General features: G+C 27.1%; 1 protein-coding gene across 6 annotated transcripts in view; it reads right to left on the bottom strand.

Annotated features, from left to right (window-relative positions):
* Positions 1-5,914: 5,914 nt before the first annotated feature.
* The window catches only part of LOC100207030 (tyrosine-protein kinase transmembrane receptor Ror), a 54,764-nt gene continuing 40,763 nt past the window's right edge, over positions 5,915-19,915 (bottom strand). For all 6 annotated transcript variants that reach the window (XM_065796068.1, XM_065796071.1, XM_065796069.1 and 3 more), the window contains 3 exons: positions 7,660-7,728; positions 7,435-7,503; positions 5,915-6,393 (listed from right to left, as the gene is read on the bottom strand). In XM_065796068.1, the coding sequence (XP_065652140.1) occupies positions 6,212-6,393; positions 7,435-7,503; positions 7,660-7,728 (320 nt within the window). In that variant the 3' untranslated portion in view covers positions 5,915-6,211. The remainder of the gene's footprint in view (positions 6,394-7,434; positions 7,504-7,659; positions 7,729-19,915) is intronic.

The raw sequence follows: 19,915 nt of genomic DNA, 5'->3' as shown, positions 1-19,915 counted from the left end.
AAATTTTTTTGCACAGACCTTAAGCTGTGCAATTTACGCTAGAAAAATTTTTCTTTATTAAAGAATGTTGTTGTGAACTTTCTCTTATAAAAGAATTTTGTCGGTACATTTTTTTGTTTTAAAATCATGAGAGCTGAATTATCATTTGTAAACGCCATTTTTGAGTCGATATAATGTCCGAAAAGACGCCTTCTAAATATTCAAAGCACGATCAAAACACTTTTTTTTTCAGAAAGATTTGCCAGAATTTATTGATATTTTCTTTCCAAATAAGTTATGAGGCATAATATTGAAAAAAAAAAAAAAAAGTAAAAGTAAATGGTACTCTTGAGGACGTGTAGATGGGTATGCAAACTGGCGTTTATTTTCTAAGATTTTTTCAATTATTGACGTTATTTATTGACTTCTTTTAGGAGCACGTGTAAATATTGCTGCTCATTTTTTCTGGTATTAATCTAATTTTTGCAGGTAAATATATTTCAAGGGCGCTGCGATATGAATCTTTAAAAATTACCAACTGACTCCTTAAAAATTTTAGTCACTTTAACTTATTTGGATCTTTTGGTCGGGTTTCTCAGCAATCCACGGCCTGTTTAGTTATGTTAATTATTTCCACTGTTCATTTTTAAGAAATTAAAAATCATAAAAAATTGCGTGGGTTAAATATTTATTTCATAATCCATAAGACATATATAAGTTTTGTAATTTTGAACTTACAATATACTAATACACTGACAATGAATTTATCTAAAATATACTCGGGAGAATATATAAACAAATGACTGGAGTTGTTTTATCGATAATACTTTATACTTTAAAGAAATATCTGAGAGAGAAAAAATATTTACGAACATTGAGTTAACATTTTATTAATGTAAAATTATAACAAACCACCAAATTATATTATGAGAATATCTTTTATATTAAAGATGGGATATTGCATTCAGTGGTTATTTATTTTTATTTATTTACGTTTTTCTTGTATTGTTTAAGAACATTGCAATTCAATTGTTTTTTTTACATACCTACTATAAGTTTGTTTTTCCTCAAGATAATTTTATGAATAACTTTTTAGTATCTTTTTTTTTTCTTTGAGGAGGAGGGGGGGGGGGGGAGATCCAGGAATTTTTTTTGGGGGGAGGGGGTGGAGGAGGGGGGGATGTTGAAACACTTTTGTATTTTGCTCCACTTTTGCGTCTTTTATATGAAAAAAAAGGTCCACAATTTCTAAATTAATTTAGGACTTTCTAATTCTTAGGGTGGGGGTGGGGGTGGGGGATGAATGCATACCAATTTGGATTCGTCACTGGTTATCCGGGCATATTGTGTGGCCAGAGCAATAATTGAATCTACTCTTGATTCTGAGGTACCATCTTATTCGAACTATGATGGTTTCTAAAACTCCTGAATCTTTAGACTCAGAGAAAAAACATTTTAATACTCTGAAATTTTTTTTGTTACATTATCTAAAAACTTTTTTTATTGACTCTCAGAAAATGGTAGCGGTAGATTGTGTTAAAATTACAAGCATCAGACAACTCAACTTCTCGGGAATGTCAGATCAAAAGCAGGAGTCTCAAAGAAAGAAAAAACTCAAAAATATTAACTTTAAAGAAAATTTAAGCATTGAACATCTGGGAGAAATTTAATTTGTACAGTATAAAGTTTTTTTAATGGGGTTAAAAAATATTTGCAAAAACGTTTGGGAAACTGTCTGACAAAAAGTAGTTTTTTTTCTGGAAACAAAATTTTTTCTTAATGTATTCAAGGAAAGAAATTTAAAATAAGGATTATTGTATCAGCTGGCTTACAAATATAAGAATGCACTATCATTTTGCCCGCTAAAGGCACCATAATAGGTACCTGCTCTTTTAACAACATACCTAATAAATTTAGATGTTGCAAATAAACTGCTGCTACCTCCCAAAAGGCTCTAAGCACAAATGTACTAACAAGTACAAAGTACAAAGGTAAAAATAAGTGCAAAGGTACGAACAAGAACAAAGTACAATGGTACTAACAGCTACTTTAAAACTTTAATAATGACTTTATTTTTTATTTATTCAAAATTGAATTTTAATGTAACAACGTATGTAAACCTTTAAAAACAAGTTGATTCTAAACATAAAGCAATTATTTTCTATTAGCAAGTATTGGGTAGCTTGATACAGCATTTGTGGGGGCCCAAAAACTGTAGAATAGTACTCCACTGTGTCATAAACAATTTTAAAAATCATTTCTTTTAATATTTATAAAATATTTTAAAAAGTTTTAGGTAAATATAACACTAGGAGATCCCATTTCGATACAAAGCCATTATTTATTTACGCCTAAAAATGGCATTTAAAACGATATATTATCTGGTCTTCTGAAATGTGATTTGGGCCATTGAATACATTATTTGAGTTATAAATATTATTTTGTTTATATTTAAAAAAAAATTCTGCTTTTTCTCTATGTTTAATACTTTTTATTTACTTTTTTAATGATGCAAGTTTCTAATTTTACTTTAACTAGTCTCACAAGTTTAACCTGTTATATTTTGGTAATTTATAGAACTTATTTTGTAGGTGTAAATTTATTCTACAAATTAAATCAATCGTCTAAAAAAAAATGCGTATTTAAATAATAGTTAGGAAGCAAAAACCAAAAGTGTGTCATGATGCCCTACTCTTCTCTAAAGATATTGAAAAAATAAAACGTTAGATTTTTTGGTGACCATTTCTAATTTTAACTCTTCTTTTTTTTATAAACTAGTAGCTAGATGCTCCAAGAAGTCTTAATGGACTAAACACCGCGGAATATCATTTAACCAGGAAGTTCACGCCTACTTCTTTACCAATAATGCATGTATTGCGAGAATCAGCTTCAAACTTCGGGCCTCCAGTTCTGAAGTCAGAACTCTAACCAATACACGCATTAAAGACTTGAAAAGAATTTATCGCTCTCTTTATTAGCATATTTATTGTGAGGACTTAAATAAATTGAAAATAATCGATGACAGTAATACAGAAAATAAATTTTATCTATAAAAATGATAGATGACAGTAATGCAGAAAATAAATTGTACCTATGTAAATAATCGATAACAGCACTAGAGAAAATAAATTGTGCCTTTGAAAATAATCGATGACAGTAATACAGAAAATAACTTGTATCCATGAAAATAGTCGATGACAGAAAATAGACATTCAGTAAAAAACGTGAGAATAATTACATCAGAAAATTATAAAAATAAATGAATTTGTACAATGTCGCAAGCTATTTAAATGAAATAAGTACGTTTAAAAGTTATACCATATATTTACTATGCCAGATTCAAATCTGGTAATCGTTTAGACCGAGGATTGTAAAATGCTTACAATCATCACCTGTAAAATTTATAATTAAATAATTTTTATGTATCTATTAAAAAAAAGTTTTGGCTGTTAAGAAATAAGGCTAGATAGAATTTAGGAAGCATATTTTTTACAAGTTTCTAACCTCTTTAAAAACGAATAAATTGAAAGCTTTTCATAAACTTTCTAAACAAAGTTTTATTACATACATAAAATATGTATGTTTTGGTTTTATGTCAAAGTAGTTTCTAATAGTGCGCTCAAAAATTGACCACTCTAGGCCTTGTAAATGTACAATTAAATACGGACGAGTCAAACGAACTAAATAAACTTTTCAGAACTGTAAACCAAATACCAAGCAGCGATAGACGGTAGAGTCATATTTTTAAACGGTTTTTCTAAAAGAAGGTCAACATTAAAATAATTTCTTCACCTACAATGACTTAAAAATAACTAACGGAAAAAGAGATTCTAGTACAGTTTGAGTTGCTGCTTATTATATTGATTTATTAAATCTGGTGAATCATGTTATTTAATTTCACAAGATTTCTGGTAGCTATTTTGTTAAGTTAGGAATTGATGGTGGTTTTTTTAAGTTTTGTCTAAGCATTGTCAAAAACTGCATTAAGGGATAAAACCAACTAACCGTCGTAACAACAACTTCTCACTCAAAGGACTGACAAGACATTAAAGTTAGGAGACAAATTTTTTTTTTTTAAGGTATTAGAAGATTTGCCAGAAATTCAATCCAATATTGAACAAATCCAATATTGAACAAATCTGGTCACTGATTAATACAAATGGAATTGAGCTATTTATGGCTTGTGGTATGAAAGTTGCAAATATAATTTGCGGTCCACAAACTTATTCAAGTATGCACCCTCACGCATAGTGTGACATTAAATCAAAGTGTCTTGCCGAGTATGGAAACTTGCAAGCAATGGGATTAATCAAATCTAGCCTTGAGTTTTTTCAGCAATCTGGTGGGATTATGCTATCACTAACCTGTTTGGCAATGCCATTAAAAAGTCAATCACCAGTGGGCTTGACAATGTTCTGATTGTGAAAATCATCCCACCGATAGAAATATATTTACTTTTAGTATTTGTCAACCCTCTTTTCAAGATCCTTAAAACTGCTCGGATAGAAACTGTTAAATATAATGTAAAAAAATAGGATTTAAATTTTTCAATTGACTTTGAAAGTAATTGTATTTATGAAGGTTTCAAGAGTCAATATAAATAATTGTCAACAGAGACGCATTTTTTTTGTTTGTTTTACCAACTGTTAGCGCTTTAAACAGGTTTTGCACTTTTTATTAGTATTTTTATGCATTTTGACAGTAGTTTAGAAAGTAGGCTATGCATGGACCAAGTCAAACCGCGCTTTAAACAGCAAATCAGTATTTTAGTTTAAAAATATGAAAAAAAGGTACATGTACCAATAAAATAATTATAACAAAAATTGTTTACTTTTTATAGTAAAACGCTCATGCAACCATTAGTTTGAAAATAGTGACCGAATATCATAGTAATCGGTACCGTTTGAGGTTTATAAGTAGCAAAAAACTAACAAAATTTAATCTAAAACTGCCATAAATCTTTAACCAGTTAACCAATCAGATGTATGTAGCGTTTGGCTATACGCTGCATTTGTATGAATTTTTATCAAATTATATAGTTGTCATTCTACAAGTGTTTTTATTGGGGCATTATGAAGTCAAAATTTCACTCAAGTTTAACTTTTAAATTAAATTTTTTAATTTAAAAAATTTCAAAACTTGCATCACAGAGGTACCTTGATGCGTTCGCTATTTTATTGATGTGTACGCTATCTTACTGATGTGTATGCTTATCTTATTGATGTGTACGCTATTTTATTGATGTGTACGCTATCTTCAATATATGCGGCGTTCTTAGGTCAGCTAGTTTGCCATTAACAGAATCTGTGATAGCCGTCATGTTCAAACAAACTCTACTATGTTCAAAGCACCGGGTAAAATCTTCTGGAAAATTCTAAATAATCTTAGATCGAACCAGCTGGACGGAATCAATGGAATTAGATTAATCATCAAATTGACTTCGTTGTTTCCAAATGTAATATAAGCTTGGGTTTATTAAATCGTTCAGATTGCCATAAGAATTACTAAAGAGGGCTAATAATGGGCTTGTAAGAACCTATATAGAATTTGCTAGTGCATTAAATGCTTCAGTTACCAAGGCACATTTTAATAAACTTGATGTAATCCAAAAAAACAAGAGGTATGTTGCGCTCTTTGAAATGCTCGGCTTCTCTTATTGAACCACTTAAATTGGATTCTCTAAAAGAAGAAATGACCATGTCTCTAAAGTGGTCCGTACTATTCTAAATTCTCACTAAGCATTAAAAGGAATATTCACAGTCACCAAGAGCAATTCCATCGGAAAATGAACCTACAAATCTTATAAAAAGATTCTGTATTACAGGAGCCAAGTTAAGTAATTAGGAATATCTTTCATACTTAGAGAAAGCATACTAACAACTGAATGAAAGTCTAAAAGTGGTAGAAGGACCGGTACACGAGAAAAAAACAGAAATGAATGACATTACATGTGTTCTAAAAAGTTTAAAAAAAAAACAGTTAACACTACTTTTAACGCCATAGATGTCGAGCTGAATTCGAGGTAAAATGCGCGTGCTTTAATACTTTTTTAGCAAATCTGTCACAAAAGGGAGACTACTGTTGCAAAAATTTTCGCATAGCTGTTAATATCGTTTTATAATAAGTTACCATATGTACTAAAAACGTTCGTTTTGTATATAGGGCAATTTTTTCAAAAATTCTTCTAATTAAAACTTTTTTTTGCAGTTACTAAAGATTTGCGGCAAAACGATCAGCTTAAAACGCTCCCACTACTTTTTCGAATATTATCTTCCTTAATATACCGTTCTGCGTCGTTTAATACATCTTTGATAGAACGAACGCCAGCTAAAGTTTGGGCTCTGTTTAGGTTTTCATATTTATCACTCGTTCTCTGAAGTTTTACGGAGGAGACGTTTAACAGTTTTTTGGAAGCTAAAATAAAATTTGTTCTCAGTATTACAATAATTACTTTCAATTTAATTTTCTAAATCATTAAATAACACTTTTACATGATTTAATCATTGAGTGATTGAATCATTTCTACTGTCATTTAAATCTGTCATCATTTACAAAAAACAAAAACAAAGAAAAAACAAACATAATAACTAATTTTTTATTTTTTTTACAATAAATCAATAAAACAAAATAAAAGGCAGAAATAAACAAAATTTTTAAAAAAGGCAGAATTATTTTTATATTGGCAACGTTATATATATATATATATATATATATATATATATATATATATATATATATATATATATATATATATATATACACACACACATACATATAACTTTGTAGAAAATTTTGTCTTAACTGCAAACATTTGTGGAATACGTTGACACTATAAAAATAAATTTTTAAAATTGATTATTTCTGACATTTTAAAAAATATTTTTAAAGAGGGATTTTTTATTATTATTATTTTTTTAAACTCACTTATTTTTATAGTTTTTTAAGAGAAACTTGTTTTCATTCCTGCATTTCGAAATCAATTCCGATTGTTTATTTAATAAGCATTATTGGTTTGCATGTGTTTGCGATGGTTTTCATGCCTCCATTTAGAAATAAATTACGAATTTTATTTAATAAACATCGGAATTTTTATTTAATAAACATTCTTGTTCGCATGTGTATACATGCAAACCAAGAATGTTTATTAAATAAAAAATTAGAATTTATTTCTAAATGCAGGCATGAAAATAAGAAAACAAAAAATAAAAATAATAATAAAAAATCACACACTAAAAAAATTTTTTAACAGAGCGGAAGTATATAAAATAAATCTCTTTTTAAACTAAAAAAAATAATTGGTATTATTACTTCAAATGTTACACTCAATATTTATCAATTCAACAAAAAAGTAAAAATCTTATAGTAACAACGAATACAAATAAAAACTAAAAAAAATAAAAGAATGTTCGAAATGTTCTAAAGCAATAAAAGAATGCTCTAAATAAACACCTTTACCTTCTTTAGAGTTCAAACTAGCTATTTCATCATACATAGGATTTGGAATACCTACCTCCGTTGGGGTATCTAAATTTATAATTATAGATATTTAAATTAATAAAAAAGCTTATTATTAAAATTAAATTATTAATAAAATAATGTCAGCTAAAATTTACATTAAAAAATAATTTTATATATAATATTATGTATATAAAAATTGATTTTTGTAAATAAATAACATACTTGGAGGGACATTTTGATAGTGAGAATTCGAACATGTAGGTAGGTTATGGTAATGAGGGGTTAACAAAGCTGTAAATGAGAAAATATACAATAATTCATCATCATCATCATCATCATCTTATCTAAGGTTATTGAAATAACCTTAAATAAGATCTCCAAAATTTTTACAAATAAATATATTTATGAATTTATATCATTAGATGGTTACTGGTCAGAGTCATCCAGTGTTGTAACTCAAGGTACCAACCTGTGCAACATCCCCTTATGTAACACCAGAGGTTTAATTCAGAATCTACCTTTTCTAGCCTTCAAAGTTACAAACATCTGAATCATATTCCTTATACAAAACCACTTTTGATTTATAGTACTGCAAGGTCGAAAAGCTTTGACTACCTCGTTGTTGATTTAAAATCGTGGTTGATCTTAAATAAGTCTAGATGAATTTCAGTTTTGAAACATTCCTTTCTCAAGAAGGAACATTTTACATAACTTCAATTGTGATTCAATTTTTACATAACTATAGAAATGTGATTTAGAAATTTGCAGCTTCTTTATAAATTTCAGTTTTAAAAACTCTGCATGAAGCCACATATACATTTAATATGCAGAAATAGTTGTTGAGTGAGAAAACTGGGAGAGATTCTAAGAAGTCACATCCAGCAACATATTTCAAAATGTCCAATACAAACCAGTATTTGGATATTTTTAGATTGAGCAAGATTGCTTGCAGGGCCTTTTTAGCCTGAATACTTTTATTAAAATTTTGACTTTGATAAAATATTTGAAAGTGATTTATTTTGAAATTAAAACCAGAAATTCTTCTTTAGCGGCTAAAGTGAGACTTGATGAACAGCCCCAAACAGCCTCAAATGTCTGCTACATTCTTGATGCTTGTAGATCTGATCAACCAAGATCTGATCTAGAGTTCAGAATAAAAGCAACTAGTAAACTAGTGCATCACATATTTTCTTTTTGCAGAGGTATCTTACTTTTGCAGAGATATTTATTGTTCTTAAAACTCTTTAACCTTGCTCTTCTTAAACTTTTTTTATGTTTAGTGAAATTCCATGCTGGTTTAATTTAAGAACTACTTTTTCAATTAAAAGTTTCACAATGTGAATGTGCTCCTCAGGCAAAAAAAAAGTAAAAAATGTTAGCAATTCTAATTTATTTAACATCTTTTCAAGAACTAAACCCGTAGTCTGCTTAACTTCCTCAAGAAAGTTCCATCAAAATTAAAGGTAGCACAAAAATGTATCCGAATTTTCAATCACTTCACTAAAAAAAACTATGAAAGTTGTTGATGACTTGTTTAGATATAATAACATGTTTTAAATGTTATAACTCATAAACTTATAACTGCATGTTAATTATGTTACAACATTTTTATTTATCATTTAGAAATTATATTTACAATATAATTACTTATAAACACTTTAATTTATAGAAAAAGTAGATATCATTTAAAAAAATCTGCATTAAAACAAATAAGATAATTATTGCATATCAAATGGCTCTAGATTCTTTTTCAAGAAAAAAACTCACAATGAATCTAGAGATTTTTTCATTTTATTTCAACAGACAACAAAATGAAAACAGGCATTTCGTTGCTGCTGCAACATAACAGACACAAAATTTTTGCCAAGTTATTATTGGTAAAACTACTTTTAGACTTAGATGAGGAATTCAGTTTCAATATAGATGTATTATTTACTGGACTTTGCTGTTGTTACAAAAATGCTCCTTATGTTAAGAAGGTCAATACATTTTATATATATTTCATTAAATTTTTTGTAAACATATTTGACTAAAAATATAAACTTATTCACAGCAAGGAAAATGAGTGTTTGTGATTATTTTTGATAGGTCTGTGAAAATAAATGTTTTTTTGAAGTGCTGTGACTAGTGGGTTAGAAGCCGAAAAAAAAATCTATCATTAGAGCCCGAAAATCTTAGTAAATTTTCCACTAGGTATTACTTAAAAAACAATTGCTAAAGAGCAAAAAAATTTGCTGGCTCCTCCCCCTCCCCAATTGAGTGTGGGGTAGTCATGGCTCTGTTTGTTTGGAATATTTTGAAATGTTAGAAAAATAGGATTTCTTAAAAAAAGGGAATTACTTTTAAAGATCTGAAAGATTGCTTCAACTAATAATAAATGCTTATGTCCCATTTAAAGGATGAGCTCAGATAAGTACAGTCACAAAGTTTTTAATTTAAGAGAAAAGAAAAGATTCTTAAAAAGAAATCTTAAAAATTTCAAACTCGTTTTGCTCTGATTGCTTTTAAATAATTGGGAACAGCATTAGACACCCATGCACCAAAACATCTTCTGTTCAAAATGCTAAGAATTTTATTTTTTTCTAGCATTTTCAAACATAAAAAGATTTAAGAGAAAGTAAACTCAATTGTTCTGAAGTTTAAACATAAAAATTTGCAACAAAATCCAGTGGTTTTTTTTCTTTTATCCTTTATTTACTTGCTGCAATGTTCTATTTTAATTTTAGAAGGATAGAGCCACTGTTAACTGTAGTACTAAAACCCGAGCTAAAAGATCTTAACTTGTTAAAGAAATCTACATTCTATGTAGATTGAAATTGCATAGAGTTCAACTGAAGATTTGAAAATTAAACTATATGTCCACATTATGCAAGTAAATATGGTAAAATTAGAATTATTAATTGTGATTAAATTTAAGGTAATAATAATATTTTTAAGGAAAAAATATTGGATTTTAGTAAGAGATTTTGTTTTAATAATTTTTTAAGAAAACATTAAATTTTAGAATAGCATAGCAACTTTTTGTCATGATGGAAAACATGCTTGTTTTTTTTCTTCAAGTGCAATTTTTCAAATTGTTGCAAGATGAAATATAGTCAGCACATTGGTACAAGAAGCAAGTTAGTGTTTCTACTAATGCATTTTAGTGTCAAGAATCGTTGTCATCAGCGTTGTCATCAGCGATCAAATGACTTAAGCCAATTGAAGGAACCTATTGTTGTATTTGTTAATAATTTAATATCTAACCACAATAAACCAAGTATGAAAATGCTACATATTTACACAGATAAGCTGAGTAATCAATTTAAAAATCATTTTACTGCATTAGCAATAACCTAGTTAAAACAGCAGCATAATAGAAAGTTAAGCTGGAACTTTTTTGTTTCTTCACATGAAAACGGACCAGTAAATGCTATTGGTGATACCATCTCTTTATAGTAATACTGAACTTAATAGTAGTAGTAGTGCCCTTTCGAGCATGTTTGACACAAAACTCTAAGTAGCCATTGCAACCAAGGTAATTGCGAGTAAGAGTCGCAGCACTTTGTTTTATAAGAATATGTGAACGAAAGTGTATGCAAATATCTTTGAACAAGAGTGTATCCAAATTTTTATTATGTAATATGTATTTTATTATGTAACTTTAAATATTTTACTATGTAGTATCAAGTTTTACACTTTTATTCGCATTGCGACAACATATCCAAAATTTTGATCTCAATTAGTCAATTCTGTTCTACTATGTTTTTTGTTTGTTAAATAATTTTAAAGTGTCCAATAATATTAGCCTGTGTGGCTGGGCAGTTAGCAGGCTGACATTCTGATGTAGAGCGCCGAGGTTCAAATCCTATCATTGGCACTTTTAACTCTTTTTTTTTTTTTGATTATTTTAATAAATAAAAAGAGAGCTATAAATTTTTTTTATTTTGCATTTTATATAAAAAAATTTTTTAAAAAAGAGCAAGCTGATGATTTGAACTTGCATGCGGCGACCAAAACCTTTTTTAAACACAGTAAGGGGGTTTAAATAATACGTTTTTATTATGAACATAATTAAAAATTTTAATTTTATATTTAAAATGAATTATTTTATTGAATTTATTATTTTTAGAATTAATAAAAAGTTAAAACTATGCAATATTAGAGTAATAAAGAAATTTAAAGTGTTATAGCTCTTTTATCACACCGGTAAACATTCTAAACCGAGTGCGCAACAATGATAGAATTTAGATCACCATCAAAATAGTATTATACTCCTTATAATATTGGAAGAGTCATCTCGAATGCTATAAACTATTAATGCATGAGGCATAGTAGATTTTTTTGTATTTCTTGAACTATCTTTAAATCTTCTATTATCATCATCATAAATGATATAATTATTGAATATACTTTTATTTATAAATAGTATGTAATTTTTAATTTTTTAATCTGTTTTTAAATTTACTAAAGTTTAATTTTTTAATATTTTACTTAGTGAAACATATTCGGTTTTGTAGTTGATGCATTGATTCTTGACAGGCTGTTAATTTTATAGAAGCTAAGGACGACCTCATTTTAAACATAAATAAGTTGTTTTTTATTTTTTATTGGTTTTAAAAAATTTTATGTTAGATATTCAATCGTGTTTTATATGAATCTTATTATTGAGTAGAGTGTTATTGTCAGGTAGTGATATTCAGGTTTGATTTTATCAAGTTAAATTTACTTTTGAAGAATCTTTTAAAATTAATTATAAAACTTACATTTGCTTTTTTTTTTTAGTTTTTTAATTCAACAAACTTTTTCAACAATATTTATAATTTAATAACAATATTTTGTTTGTTATTTTAATTTTATACCACAGCTTATAACATATTGTAAATTTTAGTTTCTAATTATCTTCATCTTTAAAACTGATTTAGAAAAAAATTAATTTTTTTCTAATATGATTGTGTTATTCTATTTTATGAGATATTTTACTAGCGGTTTGTTTTCTCTAAATTATTTATTATTTAATTAGATTACTTGTATTTTTTGATATTTATTATAGCTAATAAGTTGTAGCAATCCCAGCAACAATAGCTGCTGCACCATTTTTATCTGTAACTGGTATATAAATGATTTGTAGGTTTTATAATTAAGAATGAAACTAAAATATCATTCAGCTATTTCAATTGTTACTTTTTTATTTTGAGGTTATTCTTATAAAGCGTTTGTACGCTATTGAGATGTTAATAAGGGCCCACATCCTATAGTGCACATAGGGATTTAGTACCCAGAAAAAAGGAAAATATTTCTTATTTAAGGGGAAAACCCTTGCTGAAAGTGGGTGGAGTTAAAACACAATTGAATATCTAAGAGTTAAAGGGGAAAATACTTAACTACAACTACAAAACAAAGGTGTAATTAAATGTTTTTAGTTTAATATGTATATTTTTATTAACTTTTTTTGTAAAATTTTGTTTTGTTAATAAATACCAATTTAGTTTTTTTTTTTTAAATATTAATTATGTTCATAAAAATATTTTGTTGAAAAAGTGTACATTCTGTTTCTACACTAAACACCATCAAAATTTAAGTCACCAGAACACGCAAAATATTAAAATAATTTGCTGTTGTGACGGTGTTTATGATTCTCCATGTCAGAATAATATTTTATTGTTAGTTAAGAATTAGGGGGTAACTAATAAGAACTACAATAAATTTGTGAAAAACTTAAAAATCACTTTTTCACTGTGTATGTTCTTTATTGATGTGTTCGTTTTTTTCACGAAAACATTAATTTTTTTGAATAAAAAAATCTTTAAAAAAATTTTTACTATATTCTTAAAAACATTATAAATACTTTACTATATTCTTAAAATATTTTAGATTTTAAGAATATAGTAAAGCATTTTACTATATTCTTTTTTTAATTTATTTTATTCTTTGTTTTTATAATTTTACCTTTATTATCTCATGATGGTAGAGTTATTTGTCATGGTTAACTGAAAATATTTCAAATTTAGTTGTTATTTTATTTCTTTAGTTCAACTTTGGTGCCCTACCAACTATCATATGTTTACTTTTGTCTACTGTTAAAATATGGTTTTAACTTAGTTAACTTTAATTATTTAAAATTTACTATGTTTATCATTAGCTAATAGTTTAAAAAGAAATTCGTTTGTTGCAATCAAGGTTTTTATTAATTTATCAATAATTTTTTTTCTGGTCGAATTACATAATTTTTTGCACCGACAGCTTTTATGTTTTCGTTATTTTACATAATAGCTAATTGCCTTTCCAATAAATATCTTTTCTTACAGATTTTGACTATTTTTAACAATGCTCTAGAAAAAACATCAGCAACCGGTAAATTGGTTTGTAATGTTAATATGATTTTACTTCTTTTATAATGTCATAACTTTTTTAAATTTATTTTAGATATATCTTACGATGCTTTTTCAGCATATGGCAGAGAAAAGAGAAAGTCCACATCTCACAAGGCACATAAGATGTGGGCTTAAATTTAGGGCAAAAACTCCCTTCTCCCTTTTTTTTAATATAGAATTATAGATTATTAAATAGTGTTAAAAGATGATACTATAGCATGCCAAAATGGTTGAAGTGCTTCGTGTGGATTCAAATCCTTTCGTTTACACACTTAATTTTTTTTTTTATCTTTTGCAATTTTCTAGAATAGAAAGTAAAACATTTTAAAAGGCCTTTAGATATTATATGCTAACATATAAAGATATTATAGGAGAGATTTTTAAAAAGCTTTTTAAAATCTCTATAAACATTCAGGGATTATCCTTTTCCGGATATTTTTTTCAACTTTAAGTTTTTTAGGATATCCAAAACATTTTCTATACATACAAGTTTAGGTATAAATTTTTGTAAAACATTTGTTTTTTAAACTTTTTCATTCATTCAATAAAATAGAAAAATTTGAAGAAAAAAAATTTGAAACAATACAGTTAAAAGCGAAATTAAGAGGAAAATAAGGGAAAATACATTTCGGATTTCTTTCGGATATTTTACCCAAACAATTTTCTGGATTTTTATAATACGACCTGGGTGATCGATGAACATTAAAAGACTTTTAAAAATTTCTAAAAACATAAAAACGCTGTTAAAAAACTGTGCCCGTATGTCATGATAGAGATACTCAAGTTATTAATGTGCTTAGTATTAATTAAGACTGTGCATTAAAGAGACAACTTTCTTTCTTATAGAAAAAATTTTCTACATGTAAACTTTAATTTTCTTTAAAGTTAATGGGGCAAGAGTCCTTATAAGCTGTAGATGGTCTGAAAAAAAAAAAAAAAACTTATAAAAGAAAAAAATAATAAAGTCCGTCCCCCCCCCCCTTTTTTTTTATTTTTATAAAAGTTATAAAGTATTGAACATTAATCATTAACTCAAAACAAAGATTTTTATATTCTGCTCTTTTTAAAAAATTATTTAAAATAAAGCAAAATTATTATAATGGTCGGTGTGGAATAGACTTACCATGACCCTGAATAGTTCGTTATTTCACATATTTAAGTCAACTCATGTTTTTGAAACTTTTTATACTGATGGTAATTAATTAACTAAATTTCTAAATATTATTTAGTTCTAAATATTATTTAGACTGGTACTTTTATTCAATCCATGTCTATTCGTCTATTTTTATTTGTTTCTATCCTAATGCAAAGTATGTAGCAACACAAGTAAACATTTTTTAACAAAATTTTAAAACATTGTATATAAAATATTAGTAATACTGATTGATACTGTCTTTCTTAAGGATTTAATTTTTTAAAATTAAAAATGTAGTTTTTTTTTTTACGTTATAACTATTACTGTTTTATTAATTATTAAGATTATTATAAGCGATTTAATTTAATTGGTGGAGCAATAATACATAAGTCAACTGATTTTTAGGGAGAACACACAAAGCACAGTGTGCTAAATTGACCGCCAGGTTGTATGTCTGCCCACTCTAAATTTTTTTAGTTTCATATAGAGATACCTACTAACTAATTGTAAAAAATATAATTTTAAATTCACGCCTATTATAGTATCTTTTTTTGATAATATTATTTCTGAAATTATTTAACTCCTTTGACATTTTTTAGATGTAAAATTTAAAGTAAATGCCCTGAAAATTTAATTTTGCGCCAGGCCCCAAGTGAGTTTAAAGTGTCCCGACTCTTTGTTGCTTTTAATAAAAATAAAATAAAAATTATGATTAAAAAAATGAAACCTTTTTATCTATTATTAAACTGTATTATACATTTTCAGGAGAATCTGCTCAGTGTAAAACTTGTGTAAATAAGCTTGCAACAAAGCAAGCAAATACTACTGGCTTGCGAAAGCATATTTAAACACAACATAGGAAATTATTCATCGAACTTCAAAAGAAAGAAGACAAGTGGAGATCACCAGTAGATGAAGAAATAAACATAATTGAGGCAGGTCTTTATGGATCCACAAAAGATGTAGCCTTCAAAACTCTCACTCTCCCAAAGAAGGTGGTTACAAAAAACTGGCCACTTCAAGATCGGCGTCAATTAGCAGTTGATCATGACATCATTACTTTGACTTCAACTGAGTACTTGCCGTTCAGTTTTGGTGATTCCATAGATCATCCAGACTATGAAAAATCTAAAATATATTTTCCTCATAATTTTGCTTTTAGCTGAGTTGTTTCTAATTTTTTTTCAAACTTTTCTTAGTTTGGTATGAGTGATAAGTGAAAAAGCTTAAAAAAGAAATATATTGTAAAAATATATACCTAAACTTGAATGTATGGAAAATGTTTTGGTTATCCAGAAAAACTAAAAGTTGAAGAGAAATCTTCCAAAATCCAGAAAAAGATCCATGTGATTCCGAAAATTTTAAGAGGTTTATGAAAAAAATATTACCAAATGCCACAATAAAACAATTTACTTAAAAAATAAAGTCCCTCAGCTTTACCATACACTAAAGGGAGTAATGCATGAAGTTATGGAAAAAGAGCGCATATATCTTAATCAGGTTGCCATAACCACCAACCACTTGACATCAAGGGCATATGATTCATATATGTCTGTGACATTATATCTCACCAGACTTTGCCCATTTTGCCAGAAGTGTGCCTATTCAAAGAGCAACACACTGGTATCAACATTGCAAATGCACTTGATAACACACTCTTATACCCTGAATCATTAAAAAAAACACCAGACAAACTGTGTTATTGATCAGGCATCAAATATGGCATGTGCTCTAAAACAACAGGTGATGATTGGAAGAAAACTGCACCTTACTATGTGAAGCTATTGTTCCAGTGCTAAAATATGTTAAGGAATAATCAAGTTTTTTTATCTTCTGACACAGCAATTTGAATTGACATGACCCTCTGGAAAGTAACAGCACTCATTTTCTTCATTGAGAATGAAAAAAATAATCATCTTACTCAGGGAAACAACAAATTAGTTATTCTAGTTAATTAGAAATTCTTGGAGGATTTATTATCAGAACTAAATAAGAGATTTCCAGATAAAGGTAGTAAATTACCCAAATTTGCACTAAGACATTACCTTATTCCATTTTTCCATGGACATCTTCTTGATGTTGACAATGAAAATATTCAAAAACTGGTTGAAAGCCATCCCACATCCAGCGAATATTTTGAGAATTCTTTATTTTCTGTCTCAAGTTTCAGCAATAATAACACTAGTAACGGTGCTGATAACGCACAAGGTTAGAAAATGAATATGTTATTTTAGGAAAGTATAAGGAAGATACTACCTCACATCATGCACATGAAAACCCTCCTATTAAACTAGAAATGGAAAAATACCAAAAAACAATAAGATCCAAAAATGTAGGTAAAACTGACACCTTAGCATGGCGGAAGCAGCATGCTACTGAACTTCCTATCTTTCCAGATATTGCAAGATCCTTGTTATATTAATAGAAGAAAATCCTAAAATACCAACGAAAGTACAGCGAAGAAAAAAATAAAGGATAGGCAATAGCTAAAGTATGTAGATTGTTAAACAAACAATAACTAAATCTCTAAAAAGTAATTGTAATTGCATTTTGTTAATAAAAAAATTAAATAAATCAAAAATTAAATCATTTTAATTTTTTTGTTTTATTGAGACTTTAAATTCGAGACCATGCGATACTATACAATTCTTTTTATTATTGGTATCATTTGATATTGAAGCGATACTGATAATATCAACATTGGTACATAAGCGATACCGCACAATACAAGACCATCTTTCTTGGCATCACATGTTATCGAATTGATACTGACAGTATCAATATTAGTATATAAGCAATACCACGGGATACAAGACCATCCTTCTCGGTATTGATTTATACGATACCTATTATCTAGTGTCTACAAATTATACCAACTAATTGGTTATGACTAAGTAATTTAAAAAATGACTAGTTAATTTAAATTTAAATATGAATAATTAACTTTTAAAATATTTAATTAATAAATATTAGAACATAAGAATGATTGAAATTTTATATATATTTTTGCTTGTGAGTTTATAATAGCTTGTAAAGTAATGCATTTAACAAAATCTTGATATGATAAATAATTAAAATGTCTCAAATATAGAATTTTTTAATGTTACAATATGCCTCAGTTTACGCTTTTTAAAAGTTGTAGGTTTAAAAAAAAACCCACTTAAAACATAACTTTGCGAATTAAAACTTTATTATTTTTTGTGTGACAAACTTGTAACAAAAAAAAATTTAAAGTAACTAATTGAGATGAATCTATTTACAATAAAAATAAACGATGATGATTAGCAACTTTTAGATAATATTCAGCAAATGTTTTGACAAATTCATTTTTATAATACATTTATGAGTTAAAAGTAATTAAACAAATTAGATAGCTTAAGTAATCTTTATTACCTTAAAAAGTGTAACCAATTGAAAGGTAATATAAAGTATAACGTAATATTACCTTTTGATATAAAGGTAATATTACGTTATACGTAAGGTAAAGGTAATATAAAGAAACATAATTCAAATATGTTACAAATATTAATTTTTTTACATTTCATTACGTCTCAAAATTTTTTTGTACCTTTTAAAGTGTAACCAATTGAGACGCAATGTTTAAAAAATCTATTATTTTAGTTATTTCTCAAGTCAAGATTTTATTTTTGTATTTTTCGTTGTTACGAAAAAGTACGTTTGTAATATTTTTACAGTGTGAAGTACAGTCTGCAAATAATCCTCATTTTGTAGATTTAAAAGAATTGACATCAACAACTGCAGAAAATATTTATTTGGCGTTATTAGACTTTTGGACTATGGATTTGAGTTTTACTGACTATGGATTTATTAAAAGTTATTTACAAAGAAATCTAAGATTCTTTACAGATGGTGCATCGACAATGTTAGAAAAAAATCTGGAGAAGCCACAAAATTAACTGAAATGCGTCCAAATATAACTGTGTGGCATTGTTTGAATCTCCAATTGTAATTGGCTTTAGAGGATTCCATAAGCGAAGTCAAACAAGTAAATTATTTAAAAATAATTTTAGAAAAAATATGTGCAATATATTACCAGTCAAATAAAAGCTGAAACTATTTCTAGTGATTTGAGCCTGGAAATAATGAAAATTGGTCGCATTGGGCATCCTGTAGCTAAGGAGCAGCTACTGCTCGTTAGCTAAAAGTAAAAGACTTTTATTGACATATAAATAGAGGATAAGAATGAGAACAATGATAACTGATAACTAAGAAAAATTTGTGCAGCTTTTCGAGATTTTAGATCCTTCTACTTGGTTTATTTGGAAATTTTAAAGTTTCAAGTAGATGCTAAATTTTAAACATTAAAAGATGTTAATTTGCAGAAACATCATTATTACAAGGGTAATAATAATGTTTCTGCAAATGAACAAGGTAAATGGACTCTACATTAATTAATTATGCATATACATAACATAGTATGTTAAATTTAAAATTTATCAGTATTTTTATACAATATTTTATTTAGTTATTTTGTGCAATAAATGATTTGTTTGTTGTTATTATATACATATATATGTATATATATATATATATATATATATATATATATATATATATATATATATATATATATATATATATATATATATATATATATATATATATAATACACATCAAGATATAACAAAAGGAATGACATCAAACTTTGCCATTGGTTTCCCCAATAAATTTATTGTCATTAGATTAAATATATGTATATATCATATATTTTATACTCTACCAAAATAAATGAATATAATGTACTCTTTAATATACATTGTTTTTATATATATTTCTTATGGAACTTTAATTTATTTCTAGTTGCAAAATTATCATTATTATTTTCTAGAGACACTTTATTTCCTCATATTGCAAAACTAAAACTGTAAACATTATTATAGATACCAGTGAATCATTTGGAGATAAAAAAATACAGAACAAATACCATCTGGATTATTAAAAGATTAAAAAGAACATAATAACAATAAAA

This window comes from Hydra vulgaris, chromosome 04 (assembly GCF_038396675.1).
Source record: "Hydra vulgaris chromosome 04, alternate assembly HydraT2T_AEP".
NCBI classification, from domain to species: domain Eukaryota; kingdom Metazoa; phylum Cnidaria; class Hydrozoa; order Anthoathecata; family Hydridae; genus Hydra; species Hydra vulgaris.
The sequence above is the reverse complement of the archived record's forward strand: the minus strand, read 5'-3'. Positions and strand labels throughout refer to the sequence as shown.